The sequence below is a fragment of the Podarcis vaucheri genome, assembly GCF_965113315.1.
Source record: "Podarcis vaucheri genome assembly, chromosome: 5".
NCBI lineage: Eukaryota > Metazoa > Chordata > Lepidosauria > Squamata > Lacertidae > Podarcis > Podarcis vaucheri.
Window position 1 is genome coordinate 2,934,050 of NC_138763.1, and position 15,782 is coordinate 2,949,831.

Sequence of the window (15,782 nt, forward strand, 5' to 3'; positions counted from 1 at the left end):
GCAACCCGCGTCTGCGCTTCGCAATTCGCCGCATCTGCGCATGCGTGTGATGTCATTTTGCGTGTCTGCACATGTGCAAGTGGCGAAACCCGGAAGTAACCCCTTCCGGTACTTCTGGGTCGCTGTGGGACGCAACCTGAAAAAACGTATCATGAAGCAAATGCAACATGAAGTATGACTGGAGAAGAGGAGGTTAAGGGGTGATATGATAGCCATGTTCAAACATATAAAAGGATGTCACATAGAGGAGGGAGAAAGGTTGTTTTCTGCTGCTCCAGAGAAGCGGACACGGAGCAATGGATCCAAACGACAAGAAAGAAGATTCCACCTAAACATTAGGAAGAACTTCCTGACAGTAAGAGCTGTTTGACAGTGGAATTTGCTGCCAAGGAGTGTGGTGGAGTCTCCTTCTTTGGAGGTCTTTAAGCAGAGGCTTGACAACCATATGTCAGGAGTGCTCTGATGGTGTTTCCTGCTTGGCAGGGGGTTGGACTCGATGGCCCTTGTGGTCTCTTCCAACTCTATGATTCTATGATTCTATGACTGTACAATTCTATGAAAAGGATCCCAGTCGTTGGAAACCGCAGCAGCAGGGGAGGGAGAGGGATCTGTCGCTTGGATCTCGCCTGCGGGTTTCCCACGGGGACAAGTGGTTGGCCACTGTGAGAACAGGGGACTGGACTCAACAGACCACTGGCCTGGGCCAGCAGAAGACAGTTTTTAGGATGCTCTCAATGCCAGGAGGAAGGCAGCTCTGCTTGGAACGGTTTTGTTCCTTAAGCTCTCTGCTCCCGACCTCTCTGCTGCTGGCTGTGAAGAAAATGTGCATTTGCACAACCACAGAGGATGCCAAGCTGCTTTGCTTGTGTCCCAAGCTGTGCAAATGTCTAGTGATCCTAGAGGCCGCTTGGATTTCTAGTGAGCAAGAATGGCCTCTGTGATGGGGCACACGGAGATCTTTGTGGCTCTATAAAGGTAAAGGTAAAGGGACCCCTGACCATTAGGTCCAGTTGTGACTGACTCTGGGGTTGCGGCGCTCATCTCGCTTTATTGGCCGAGGGAGCCAGGGTACAGCTTCCGGGTCATGTGGCCAGCATGACTAAGCCGCTTCTGGCGAACCAGAGCAGTGCACGGAAACGCCATTTACCTTCCTGCCAGAGTGGTACCTATTTATCTACTTGCACTGCGTGCTTTCGAACTGCTAGGTTGGCAGGAGCAGGGACCGAGCAACGGGAGCTGACCATGTCATGGGGATTCGAACTGCCGACCTTCTGATCGGCAAGCCCTAGGCTCTGTGGTTTAACCCACAGCGCCACCCCCGTCCCTCTATAGTCTGATTTTATTCTGACCCAGATATAATAACAACAATCATCGTCATCTCAACATCCCACTTGCTTGTGCAGTTTACTACAGACTAGGAAATTTCCCCTTCTTAGTGATGGGTGGAGAGGTGGGGGCTTTCATACAACAAGGAGCTTTGTGGGTTCAGCAGGTGGGCAGCCAGAACGTGCCTCAGTTGCGATGCTTTGCTTTTTTTATCTGCAGAAATCTCTGCTACCTTTACACGTTTGCCTGCAAGTTGGGGGATCTGGGGTAGGGGGATGGAACATATTCATGCAGAAATCATATTCTGGCACTGAAATTATTAGAGGCAGAGACAAGCTGATGGATACATAGCAATTACACGCCCGACCCGATGCTACATTTAATTATCTGCTGCCTGGTAAGACGCCTCACCAGCATCTCCAGCAATTGCGAGCCAGATTTCCAGAGGGCCTCGGCGTGGTCGCCTTGTGCTTCGCCAAATGGCTAAACACCGTGATTTGGCCCAGTTCTCCCCCTCTGAAGACACACCGCTGCAATTTCGTTCCCCTGAAGGAGATCCGTGCGCCAAAGGAGAACGGCTGGCTAAGTAGCGCAAGAACAGAATGCGAGGCTCGGTTTCTCATAGAATCGTAGGGTTGTCGAGTTGCGGGGGACCTCCACAGGTCATCTAGTCCAACCCCCTGCAATGGGGGAATGTCAACTAAAGCATTCACGGCAGAGGGCCAGAGGTTGGTGGTTGGAGAGGTTGAAGAGTAGGAACTGGCTGAGTTATATGCTGGGCTCCACCCTTTCTGACACGGTGCCACTGAGATCTGAGCTGCTCACTTGCTACTGAGCTGGCCACATTTTGATTCTCTGGCCCCATATCTGCACAAACTTATTATCCCAAAATACAGACGTGCTTTTACACTTGCAAGACTGGATGTTTTGCCATTTGCGGTACTTGAGGGTCGATTCCAAAAGGTCCCGCCTGAGAAACGTCTTTGCCCCTGTGGAGATGGTAGCACCGAAACAGCGGCACACGTCCTCCTGTCCTGTGCTCTCTACAAAGACCTGAGGAGCCAGATCATCACCCCACTCATACTAACCATCCCAGGGCGCACAACCACTGCCACAATGTCCTTTCTTCTATCAGATCAAAACGAGCATATAACAGCAAATGTTGCGAGGTTCATAGCAGGGGCAATCGGAATAAGGGTTACTAACTGATGGCTGATTCAGGATTTTAAATTGTGCTCTTAAATTTCCTTTTCTGCGTATACTGTAATGTTTTATTGTTGCTATGGCCATTGGCTAATATGAATAAAGTTTTATCTTCTTATGGGAGAAGAGTAGATTCTATATTCATTTCCAATTTTGTCTGGAAAAAGGAGTCAGAATAAGGACGGGAAATATCAAAACACGGTATGGTCGCACCTTATGTGCATTTAGCCGTCTCAGCAACACGTTTCCATTGCCTTTTCTGAATTGGCTCCCCGTTTGCGGAAGGCTGTCCTCGGGGAAATTCACCTGGCACCTTCGTTACATATCTCTAGGTGCCAGCAGACAAAGCGTCTCTCTTCAGCAAGGCATTTGGCTGATGGACATTCTACGGCTTTTTAAATGTATTTGTGGGGGTTATTGGTTTGTTTTTCTTTTATTGCACATTTTGTATTTGTATTCTTATTTTGTATTTTTCTGTTCTGAATGGCAGGACAAATACATGGGATGTTGGCCCCACTAATCTGTTTACCTTTCTCACACCACAGGTTACGATTGCAGCCTTAGCAGGTGGCTTTCCACTAATATATGCATATTGTCTGCTCATTCCTCTAAGATACACATTCCCCCCCTCCATCATATGTAACTGCTATATAGAAAAGACTTTGTTGTTGTTGTTTAGTCATGTCTGCCTCTTCGTGACCCCCTGGACCAGAGCACGCCAGGCACTCCTGTCTTCCACTGCCTCCCGCAGTTTGGTCAAACTCATGCTGGTAGCTTCGAGAACACTGTCCCACCATCTCGTCCTCCTTCGTCCCCTTCTCCTTGTGCCCTCCATCTTTCCCAGCATCAGGGTCTTTTCCAGGGAGTCTTCTCTTCTCAATAGGTGGCCAAAGTCTTGGAGCCTCAGCTTCAGGATCTGTCCTTCCAGTGAGCACTCAGGGCTGATTTCCTTCAGAATGGAGAGGTTGGATCTTCTTGCAGTCCATGGGACTCTCAAGTGTCTCCTCCAGCACCAAAAGACTTTACAACCCGAGAAAAGAGACACATTTTTGGAGCAACTCGGATGGGCACAGAGATAAGCAATGGACTCTTTTCCTTTCCAAGCCAATCTAAATTTGACACTCTCTTTTTGACTCAGAGAGTACAACACTTCTGAATCCCAATTCCTGGAAACCGCAGGAGGAGAGAGAGCTCTCGTGCTCAGATCCTGATTTTCCTGTTCGGTGTCTGTGGAACAGGATGTTGAATGAGATGGGCCTCTTTTCGCCTGATCCAGAAGGTGCTGCTTAAATTCTTTTGTTAGATGCTTGCCCATCAAATGGCAGCTTCGTGTGGCTTGGGGAAAGTTCTCCTAGACACTGGAAGCTCTTGAGATAAACAGGCCATGCCTCTCCCCATTTTAAAAAGCTCACCCCCTGCCGAGGTCCCCATAACCACAAGGGTCTTTTGCGAGGGGTGGGCCTTCCACCCATGACTTTGGAGGGTGCAGCTGTGCAAGCTGGTCAGAGAGCATGGGAAGGTGCCCTGATGCTAAGAACTTTGCATCTCCCACCCAGAAGATGGAGTTTGTGCTGTTCACCAACTTCTCCAATCATTGCAAGCGCTGGAGGCAAAGGCATCCCTCCCTGTGCGACAATCCCACCTGTTCCCTGGGAATCAGATCTGGCCAGGACAGCAACTGGTGCAAGCAAAAAGAGCCCGATTCTCTTGGGTGGTTTTCTTCCTCAACTTCCAACCCTGGTCCCCGTCAGAATTGGTGCTTGAAGAAAACCAGTGAAAACCAGGCTTCCCTCAAGTGGGTGAGATAAAGGAGTTATTTTTACTTTAAAAAACCAGCCCCTTTCCCTTCCCTTCCCTTCTCTCTCTCCCTCCACCCCTTTAGCTGCTTTCTTCAACCTTCTGAAGGCGCAAATCAATGCTCTCTAGGATTCGGGGTGACTCCGCTGCCCCTCGCTGTCATTGAGCACGCTTGAAAGTGCATTGGGGAGGGGGGCAGCTGAGTTCAAATCAATCAGCTTCCCCTTTCTTCTGCCCCCCCCCCCGGCAACCCGGGGAAACATAACTCAAGAAGCAGCAAATTCATAAGCTCACACACGAAACGTGCTGCCCGCCTAGGAGATGATCCATCTGGCAAGCTGACACAGTAATAAGTCTGCCTAATTGTCAGGTCAGGCATAATACTGTGCATTGCTGTCAGTCGCTTCACTGCAGCTTTGTACTGGAGATGTAAAACTCCTTGTACTGTGTGTATGTTGCGTGGGCAGGCGGGGAGATAAATCAGACAGACAGAAGGTGGAGGGGCGGGCAGGGCAAGCGCAGGGGGGAGGGAGAGCCAGCAGAGGAATGAGCCAGGAGGCAGGCGGGAGCTGGAGACAAGGGTCCACAGAATCACAGAGCTGGAAGGGCACCCGAGGGTCATCTAGTCCAACCCCTTGAAATGTAGGACTTGCTGTCAGGGACTGGTCCGAAGAGGAGGAACGGTGGAGTCTGCTGCCCCCCCTCCTCCAGCACTTCCCAGAGAAGAGGGAGACAGTATAGATTTAGAACAGTGGTTTGCAGAAGGACATAGTTCAGAGGCTGCAGAGGGGAGAAGCTGGGAAATGTTGGGGTTAAGAACTTAATTCGTTCTGGAGGTCCGTTCTGAACCTGAAACTGTTCTTAACCTGAAGCACCACTTTAGCTAACGGGGCCTCCTCCTGCTGCCGTGCCGCTGCTGCGTGATTTCTGTTCTCATCCTGAAGCAAAGTTCTTAACCCAAGGTAATATTTCTGGGTTAGCGGAGTCTGTAACCTGAAGTGTATGTAACCTGAAGCGTCTGTAACCCAAGGTACCACTGTATTTGGAAAAATGCAGAATGGACCAGCGCAGCTCAGCATGTAAGGCTGATACTCTTATACAGTGGTACCTCGGGTTACAGACGCTTCAGGTTACATACGCTTCAGGTTACAAACTCCGCTAGCCCAGAAATAGTGCTTCCGGTTAAGAACTTTGCTTCAGGATAAGAACAGAAATCGGGCTGCGGCGGCAGCAGGAGGCCCCATTAGCTAAAGTGGTGCTTCAGGTTAAGAACGGTTTAAGGTTAAGAACAGACCTCCGGAACAAATTAAGTACTTAACCCAAGGTACCACTGTACGCGGGTGGCGCTGTGGGTAAAAGCCTCAGTGCCTAGGGCTTGCCGATCGAAAGGTCGGCGGTTTGAATCCCCGCGGCGGGGTGCGCTCCCGCTGCTCGGTCCCAGCGCCTGCCAACCTAGCAGTTCGAAAGCACCCCCGGGTGCAAGTAGATAAATAGGTACCGCTTACCAGCGGGAAGGTAAACGGCGTTCCGTGTGCTGCGCTGGCTCGCCAGATGCAGCTTTGTCACGCTGGCCACGTGACCCGGAAGTGTCTCCGGACAGCGCTGGCCCCCGGCCTATAGATGTGAGATGGGCGCACAAACCCCAGAGTCTGTCAAGACTGGCCCGCTCGGGCAGGGGTACCTTTACCTTTACCTTTACCACTGTACAGACCTATGGGCCACCGAGCTCAGAAGGCTCATACACTGACTTGGACTGGCTCTCTGGAGTCTCAGGCAGTCCTGGGTGGAAATGTCATCGGGGATGGAACCTAGGACCTTCTGTATGTAAAGAAGATGCTTTGCCACTGACCTATGGCCCTTCCTGTGGTTACTGGTCAATAAAGTGCCTGGTATCCCCTTTTTGACCAGTTAGTTTAGCCCTGTCTACTCAGATTGGCAGCCGCTCTCCAAGGTCCTGCAAGCTGAGCTCCCTTAAGTGGCCGGTGACTGATCCTTGGATGTTCTAAATGCAAAGCAACTGCTCTGCGACTGAGTCATGGTCCCCCAGAACTCAGGTGTGGGATTGGTCTGTCTTGGAAATTAACAAAAGCAGGTTTAAAAAATAATAATGAGGGAGGGGGAACCAGAAGAAAGGAACAGAGATGCTCGCTGGCAGAAGATCATAGAATCATAGAATCATAGAATCCTAGAGTTGGAAGAGACCACAAGGGCCATCGAGTCCAACCCCCTGCCAAGCAGGAAACACCATCAGAGCACTCCTGACATATGGTTGTCAGGCCTCTGCTTAAAGACCTCCAAAGAAGGAGACTCCACCACACTCCTTGGCAGCAAATTCCACTGTCGAAAAGCTCTTACTGTCAGGAAGTTCTTCCTAATGTTTAGGTGGAATCTTCTTTGGAGCAAGCTTGTTTTCTGCTGCTCCAGAAAGGAGGACCAATGGCTTCAAGCTACAAGAAAAGGACTAACTAGACAACAGGAAGAACTTTCTGTCGGTAAGAGCAGTTCTATGGAAGGTGGTTGACCCTCGTCTGTCAGGGATTCTGAGATGTCTGCATTGCGGGGGGGGTTGGGATAGATGACCTTTGGTGTCCCCTCAAAGTCAACAATTCTAGGGTTCTATACAAACACAAGCTGCAGCGTCCTGAAACCAGCCCGATCCCTTCCTCCCTTCTGGATGGGACCAGTTCCCACCTCTCTCATCCAGAGAGAGATAAAATGAGTTTTGGTTTCTCCTCTTGAAGTCAATGAAACTTTAATATATACAGAAAGCAAAGGCACGTCCAGACATCCGCAAACAGATCTCAATATGTTCCAGGCAGCCAGCGCTGCAAAAGGCAATCAATATATTTTGTGTTGTTTCTTTTTTAAAAAAGCAAGCCCAGGGAAGAGAGAGGGAGGGAAGAGGCGCAGACGGCTCTCTGACAAAGTGTCTGAGAGATGTATCCTCCACCCACAGCTAAACTGTTCTGTACTGAGAACATCTTGCAATTGTTCCAAAGCAGTCTGGAGCTTTAAAAGCGCATCATGTATTTATTCCTGCCAGGAGGGAGCAGGGTCTGGCAGATAAACAGCGCCGCAGACGAAACGTTTTGCCTTTCCCCCTGCTCCCTAAAACACTCACATACCACACAGGATGGAGACGCTGTCTCACTGGGGGGGCTCACCAGAGCTCAGCCCCCGAACCTATTTACAGCTCCAGGTCACAAAGGAATAATGCAGCGCTACGGAGCATATGCAGAGTGCCTTTTCATCACAACGCTAGCCAAACGCATGTCCGAAATTGAGAGGAGAACTTCCAGATAGGGGAGGGCATATAACCAGGAGTTGAGTGTCAGACTAGGAGCTACGAGACTGGGGTTCGAATCCTCACTCAACCATTAACTCGATGGCCAGTCACTCACTCTCAGCCTGGCCTACCTCTCAGGGCTGTTGTGGGGGCTAAATGTGGGAGGAGGAGAACGATGTACGTCACCTTGTATGAAGGAAATGCTCCTTCTCAGGTGTGCAAACCAGGGAGAGGAATGTTCTTGTACCCCCACTCCTCCCATCCTTGAAAACAGGCCAGTCTGTTGGGGCAAATGACTACAGAGGGGGAGACTGCTGGATCCATCAAGGGGCACCAGTTCTCCCAGCTGCCTAGCCCAACGCACTCGGCAAGGGACCCTTAAAAGGCCAAGCTGCTGCCTAAGTTGTTTTTTATCACCATCATCATCAAAATCTGTATACTGACCAACATCCAAAAAAAATCACAGGGTAGTTCACAACATAAAAATGCAAAATGAGAACACAAAATGCACAACAAAAACAGGAACAAAGCGGGCCAATAAACACCCCCTATCGCAAAAGGCCATAGATTGTTTTATCAACCGAAGGCTTGGGAGAAGGGGGACACTTTTGCCTGGCACCTAAAGAGATGTAATGAAGGCACCCCGGGCAGAGCATTCTGTAAATGGGGAGCCACCACAGAAAAGGCCCCATTCTTGTGTTACCACCCTCTGAGCCTCTCGTGGAGGAGTCACATGAAGAAGGGTCTAGAATAGATGGTGATCACTAGGCCCATAGGGGAGAGGCAGTCTTTGAGGCATTGCAGTCCTGAACTGTTGAATTGTCCTGGAAATTGATTGGCAACCAGTGTAGTCGGGCCAGGATCGCTGTTATTTGCTCAAACTGTCTTGCCGCAGTGGCTGCCAAATTCTGCACCAGCTGAAGTTTCCAAACTGTCTTCAGAGGAAGCCACACAGGTTTTCTTCTTCTTTGGCGATCCCTCTTTGCCAAGTAAGATTGTCTTCCATAAACACGGTTTTAACAATGAGTCCATAAGTGACTGTGGAGGCCAATTCTGGATCCACACGTCCTTCCACAGTGGGGACATTGGTTTCTGGGTGGGAGTTAATCATGGTGAGGGTTTGCCAAGCATGCCTTCCTCTTAGCATGTTTCTCCTTTGTGTCCTGAGTTCGAGTGTCTTCAAAGCCCAGGACACCTTTGGTATAGGCTGTTCTCCAACTGGAGTGTTCACAGGCCAGTGTTTCCCAATTGTCAGTGTTTATACTACCTTTTTTTTTAGCTTTGCCTTGATACAGTCTTTAAACCACTTTTGTTGACCACCAGCACTACGCTTTTCATTTTTAAGTTCGGAATAGAGTGGTTGCTTTGGAAGACAATGATCAGGCATCTGCACAACATGACCAGTCCAACGAAGTTGATGTTGAAGAATCATTGCTTTGACACGGGTGATCTTTGCTTCTTCCAGTACATTGATATTAGTTCGCCAGTCTTCCCAAGTGATGTGTAAAAATTCTCAGAGACACTGTTGATGGAATCTTTCGAGGAGCTGGAGGTGGCCTTTATAAGTGGTCCATGTTTCACAAGCATACAACACATTGCAGTAATCTAACCCAGAGCTTACAATTGACAACAGAAGTTAAGCTCTCCCTGTCCAGATAGGGGCACAGCTGGGCCACCAGCCAAAGCTGATGGAAGGCCCTCAGTGCCACTGAGACCACCTGGGCCTCAAGTGACAGCAAAGGAGGTACCCCATTTTTGAAATGTTCTTTTTCAATTTGCATCATTTGCATTGTTTGGATTCACATTTGTTTGCTCATTGTGAGCTGCCTTGGGGGCCTTTTGGGACCGAAAGGCAGAATAGAAAGAGAAAAGCAACATAACATAATATAGGAAACGAATTCGGAGACTTCCAAGAGATAGCTGCAGAAACTAAGCCTCACTGTTTTATGCCAGGGATGATTGTTGTTGTTGCTGCTTCTGTTGTTGTTGAGTCGTTTAGTCGTGTCCGCCTCTTCATGACCCCATGGACCAGAGCACCCCAGGCACTCCTGTCTTCCACTGGCTCCCGCAGTTTGGTCAGACTCATGCTGGTAGCTTCGAGAACACTGTCCCACCATCTCGTCCTCCATCGTCCCCTTCTCCTTGTGCCCTCCATCTTTCCCAACATCAGGGTCATTTCCAGGGAGGCTTCTCTTCTCATGAGGTGGCCAAAGTATTGGAGCCTCAGCTTCACGATCCGTCCTTTCAGTGAGCACTCAGGGCTGATTTCCTTCAGAATAGAGAGGTTGGATCTTCTTGCAGTCCATGGGACTCTCAAGAGTCTCCTCCAGCACCAGAATTCAAAAGCATCCAATCTTTGGCGATCAGCCTTCTTTATGGTCCAGCTCTCACTTCCATACATCACTACTGGGAAAACCAGAGCTTTAACTATACGGACCTTTGTTGGCAAGGTGATGTCTCTGACAACTCTCCCCACCCAGGTAAGAACATAAGGAGAGCCTGCTGGATCAGGCCCAAGGGGCTCAGGCCACCCTGCCCTCACAGGGGCCAACCAGAGTCCACAAGCAGGACTCGAACACGGGAGCGCTCTCCCTTTTTGTGGTTTCCAGCAATTCAGAAGCAGCGCTGCCTGCGACCACAGTGGCTGACCCGAGCTGAGCTGTCCTGGCTAGTAGCCACTCTCCTTATGAGTTTGTCCAATCCTCTTTCAAAACCACCCAAGGCTGGTGAGCGTCACTGCTTCTTGTGGGAGGGAGTTCCATAGATACAAATATATATTCTTTTCCTGTGATTTTGGCAGTTATGCCAGAAAACAATTATTTGAGGCCCTAAAATTTAATAGACAGATTTTTACACAACCAACTGTTCAGGACCTGCTGGCGGACAGCGATGATCAAATTACTTTAATAGCGGCTGAATTTTTAAGTGCTGTCCATGAAGAAAGAATGGGCCATGATAAAGAGACTTAGTGGTTTTAATGGTAGGTGATGTTGCTGTGTTGTATTATATTATCTTTGTATATTGATTCATTTCTTGGAGTTAAGAATAGGACTAGGATAAATTGTGTTCGCTGAGCCCGTATTCTATACAGTCTGTATATGATGTTTGTTTGTTAATGTGTGGTGTGTTATGCCTAATAAAGGATTTTGAAGGTAGATACAAATGAGTTGGGAGGAAAAGTCAGCTGTGAGCTTTTTAGCCGGTTCGCCAAGTGAGTTTTTTATATTTCATTTCATATGCCTTGTAGGCACTTGAATAATGACCATTAATATTTTGAAGCCCCTTCATAAACAATAGCAAGCAAAACTGCTTTCTCTGCTTTTTGCCTGAGGCTGATGGGAGAGGTACTCCAAAACAGCTGGATTACTGTGGTTTCCCACGACGGGTATTCAGAAACTGCTTCCAAATGTGGATACACACAAGTGGGGAAAACAGGGGTTCAGGCCAAGGTAAGGGACAATATAAAGCAAATCAGATTCGCCAAATGTACCCACAATTACAAAACATACAGTGCATACTCCAGAGTTATCAGCACAAGTCCAAAACTAAAATGACATATTTTTTTCAAATCCCTGGCGCAAGAAAGTTCCTGGAAGTGGCAGAGCAGCTGTGGTAAAAGGACTGGAAGCCAGTAATCCCAGTTTCAGAGGAAAACTCCAGCTGAGAAGTATACACAACAGCAACCCAAGCCAAACCCTAAGAAACAAACTTTCCGAGGCTGTGAGCTTGCTGACTCACCCTGTCAGGTTAGTAAGGTCCCACAAAGGGTGCAAGGGAGGTGCCTGCTGCAAACTGGCCGGCACAGCATAGAGGGAGCCATCTAGTGAGCATTTATAGTGGACATAGAAAAAATACCAGAGGCTTCTGAAAGAGATTTTCCAAGAAGCAACCCAAATCAAAGGAAGCATTCAGCCCATGCGGTGCAATCGTGCCGAAGAGATGGACGAACTTAATTTCTTCTCTTAAGAGTATTGATTCTGTTGTATGGGTCAGATTTCAATCGCCAAATGGCGAAAAATTATATGTGCTTTTTCTGAAGGTGATGTTTCCCCAGAAGGGAATTTATTGAGGCACTCCTAAAGCAGGATATACAGTACTTTTCCATGTATAAGACTAGGTTTTTCTCTTTAAAAATCAAGCTAAAAAGTGGGGGTCGTCTTCTACATGGATAGTGCATAGGGTGGACGTTTGATTGGCTGCTGCCGCAGCTGCCAGTGGCTGTTGGGCGTGTTATTGGTTGCTGCGGCAAGGGCTAGTGTTGATTGGCTGACGCTGCAGCAACTGGGTGGGCGACTGGCAGTCAACAACTCTAGGCGCCTAATACATGGAAAAATACGGTATGTTTTGTAATTGCGGGTACATTTGTTGAACCTTACTTGCTTTATATATTATACCTTATATTGCACCTTACCTGGGCCTGAATCCCTGTCCCCCCCCCCACTTGCGTATATTTTCATACAGTGGGGTCCCCCCTTTTTATGTCTCCAACTGTGGAGGTACAGCATAGCAATCCTGGCTAGTTGCTGTCGATAGTTCTCTCCTCCGCGAATTTGCCCAATCCTCTTTTAAAGCCATCTCAGTTGTTGCTCAACACTGCCTCATGTGGGAGTGAGTTCCACAGGTGAACGAAGGACATTATTTTATCCATCCTGCATCTCCCAAGTTTCAGCTTCATTGGGTACCCACAAATCCTAGCGTTAGGGGAGAGGGCTTCCCTCTTCCTTCCTCTTCCTCCTCCTCCTCCTCCTCCTCCAGGAAAATATCCCCAGAGTCCCATCCCTCCAGGGCAGCCCCTTACACTCTCCTTCTGGGCGCGCAAACAGAAAACTGCTCTTCCGAAGCCCTGGCTTCCTGTGTGACTCATCCCTGCCACCCACCTCACCCCGGTTTCACCCCACGGTGCTGACGCAGGCACCCTGCTGATAGCAGAGCTGTTTCCAGAGCGTTTTCAGCCCGGGGGATTAGACAACAAAGAGGGGCTGTAGGGGGTGAGGGGGAGAGAGAGAGAACACAACTTGAAGCTCAGATCGCAGGAGCGACAGCGGCAGTCAGAAGGGAAAGATTCTCTGGCACAGCGACCAAGAGAGGCTGTTGCTTCTTCTTTTTAAGCAAATTGCCTGGTTTCTCTTCACAGGTATCTGTGCAGAAGCCCCGTGCATAGCACTTAAACGTGGAGGGGAAAGCAAGGCTGCGCCTGCTACCATCGCCCTGGCCTGCAAGCATTCACAGAATCATAGAATCCGAGAGTGGGAAGGTACCCCGAAAGACATCTAGTCCAACCCCCTGCAATGCAGGAATCTCAGCTAAAGCCCTTTGTGGCTTAGGGCCCTCGTATTTACAGGACCGCCTCTCCTGGTCTGCCCCACAGAGGACCTTAAGGTCCATGAATAACCATAGTTTAGATGTCCCGGGCCCTAAGAAAGTCAGATTATCCTCCCCCAGGGCCAGGGTCTTCTCAGTGGTGGCTCCGACCTGGTGGAATGCTCTGTCCCAGGAGGCCAGGGCCCTGCAGGATTTAACCTCCTTCTGCAGGGCCTGTAAGACAGAGCTATTCCGCCTGGCTTTTAATTTGAACTCAGCCTGATCTTTTATTCCCCTTCCTTCCCTCCCCCTCCACTTTTTATGAAGATTACCTGCTCTGGGATCCCACAGCTAATTCTCCCCTGGTCTCCTCGCTGGCCCAAATAGGACTAATTGAGCCAGCTAGCCCTGGTGATCATCTAATGTTTATTGGATGAACCCCCCCCCCCCATTGATTTTTGAATTCTGAATTTATTGTTATCCACGTTTTATACTGTATTTTACGCTGTTTTTTGTTGCATCAATTAAGTGTTTTAAATTTGCTGTAAGCTGCCCTGAGCCCGGTTTTTGAACCGGGAAGGGTGGGATATAAATAAACATTTATTATTCTTATTCTTATTCTTATTCTTACTCTTATTAAGCACCCGCGGCAATGGGCCACCCAACTTCTGCTTAAAAACCTCCAAGGAAAGCTTGTCTTTCACCTGCTAAAAGGGGAGGGATTCACTAGTGGCTTGCATCGTTCTCAAGGCAGTTTGCTAACAGAATAGAGGCGCGGAACACTGATGTGGTAGGAACCAGCGTGCTGCTCTACGTGGCATTTATGAAAAATAAAAAAATACCTTGCCACTTTTTCACAGTCTGTTTTGAATGCAACAGGCAGCATGTGACAATGTACGGCCCCAACGCAAGCCCCCGTCCGAGAGAAGAGGCTGAGTGTGGCCGCTGGACCCTGTGTCCCTCTGCCATCTCTCCCAAACTCTGACCTGTTGCGTCCGCGGCTTGTAAGGCGAGCTGTTCTCCAAGTCAGCCAAGATGCTGGTCAAGGAGTCGATTTCCGCGTCCAGACTGGAACGCCTCTCCTCCAGGGTCTTGCCGCCGGCGCTGACCTAGACGAAGAGCGAAGGAACACACAAAGAAATGAAGGAATTTGGCATTAAGGGTGGAGACAGGTGGAGTCAGAGGTGAATTTATGGCCTGTGGGGTCTTCTGCACAGCCCATTTGGGGGGAGTTCTCTTCATTCACTGGACCATAAAGAAGGCTGATCGCCAAAGAATGGATGCTTTTGAATTCTGGTGCTGGAGGAGACTCTTGAGAGTCCCATGGACTGCAAGAAGATCCAACCTCTCCATTCTGAAGGAAATCAGCCCTGAGTGCTCACTGGAAGGACAGATCCTGAAGCTGAGGCTCCAAGACTTTGGCCACCTCATGAGAAGAGAAGACTCCCTGGAAAAGACCCTGATGTTGGGAAAGATGGAGGGCACAAGGAGAAGGGGACAACTGAGGACGAGATGGTGGGACAGTGTTCTCGAAGCTACGAACATGAGTTTGACCAAACTGCGGGAGGCGGTGGAAGACAGGAGTGCCTGGCATGCTCTGGTCCAGGGGTCATGAAGAGTCGGACACGACTCAACGACTAAACAAAAACAACAACTCTTCATTCACCTATGTCAAAATTAGATATATATGAGGAATTGTAGTGTTTCTGCCTTTGCACTGTGCTTGCCACCCCTGTCCTCAAACAACCCTCCTTGCTGTGGGCCTGGCAGGAGGAAAGGTGGCGAGAATACTGATGCCGCTGAAATGGGTACTTCAGAAAGAGAGAGAGAGAGAGAGAGAGAGAGAGAGAGAGAGAGAGAGAGAGAGGAAAATCAGGAAAAAATGTAATACAAATCCAAAGATTTGTAATACAAATACAGAGATTGTGTTAAGGTAAATTATAGAACAAAAATTGAGAAAGATGGAAAGGATTTGCTGAAATAGCTAATTGAATTAGAATACAAAAAAGGGAGGTGTGAGGAGGTCGATGGGACAAGTAAATGAAAGACAAAGGTATGGAAATACTGGATGTGTTTTTAAATGTTTTTGTTTTTAAATGTTTTTTTTTAATTGTTTTGCTGTATTGTTTTTTATTTTTATTTTTTGATGTACTGTAACTTTTTATTGTCTTTTTTTCTTTTTTCTGTAATTGTGAAACTTTTAATAAATATCATTTTTTAAAAAAATGTAATACAAATCATGTTGAGGTTGAATCCTGACAAGACAGAAGTACTGTTTTGGGGGGACAGGAGGCGGGCAGGTGTGGGGGACTCCCTGGTCCTGAATGGGGCAACTGTGCCCCTGAAGGACCAGGTGCGCAGCCTGGGAGTCATTTTGGACTCACAGCTGTCCATGGAGGTGCAGGTCAAGTCTGTGTCCAGGGCAGCAGTTTACCAGCTCCATCTGGTACGCAGGTTGAGACCCTTCCTGCCACAGACTGCCTGGCCAGAGTAGTGCATGCTCTAGTTATCTCTCGCTTGGACTACCACAATGCACTCTGTGTGGGGCTACCTTGGAAGGTGACCCGGAAACTACAACTAATCCAGAATGTGGCAGCTAGACTGGTGACTGGGAGCGGCCACTGAGACCACATAACACCGGTCCTGAAATACCTACATTGGCTCCCAGTACGTTTCTGAGCATAATTCTAAATGTTGGTGCTGACCTATAAAGCCCTAAATGGCTCCGGTCCTGTATACCTGAAGGAGCATCTCCACCTCCATCATTCTGCCTGGACACTGAGGTCCAGCTCCGAGGGCCTTCTGGCAGTTCCCTCGCTGCAAGAAGCCAAGTTACAGGGAACCAGGCAGAGGGCCTTCTCGGTGTTGG

General features: G+C 48.8%; 1 protein-coding gene and 1 long non-coding RNA gene across 4 annotated transcripts in view; both read right to left on the bottom strand.

The window, feature by feature from the left end:
* The window catches only part of LOC309533369, a 190,820-nt gene that overhangs the window by 104,641 nt on the left and 70,397 nt on the right, over nt 1-15,782 (bottom strand). The window lies entirely within an intron of this gene.
* Nucleotides 1-15,782, bottom strand: part of LPP (LIM domain containing preferred translocation partner in lipoma) — a 300,872-nt gene that overhangs the window by 99,259 nt on the left and 185,831 nt on the right. For all 3 annotated transcript variants that reach the window (XM_082224279.1, XM_082224280.1, XM_082224281.1), the window contains one exon: nt 13,900-14,022. In XM_082224279.1, the coding sequence (XP_082080405.1) occupies nt 13,900-14,022 (123 nt within the window). The remainder of the gene's footprint in view (nt 1-13,899; nt 14,023-15,782) is intronic.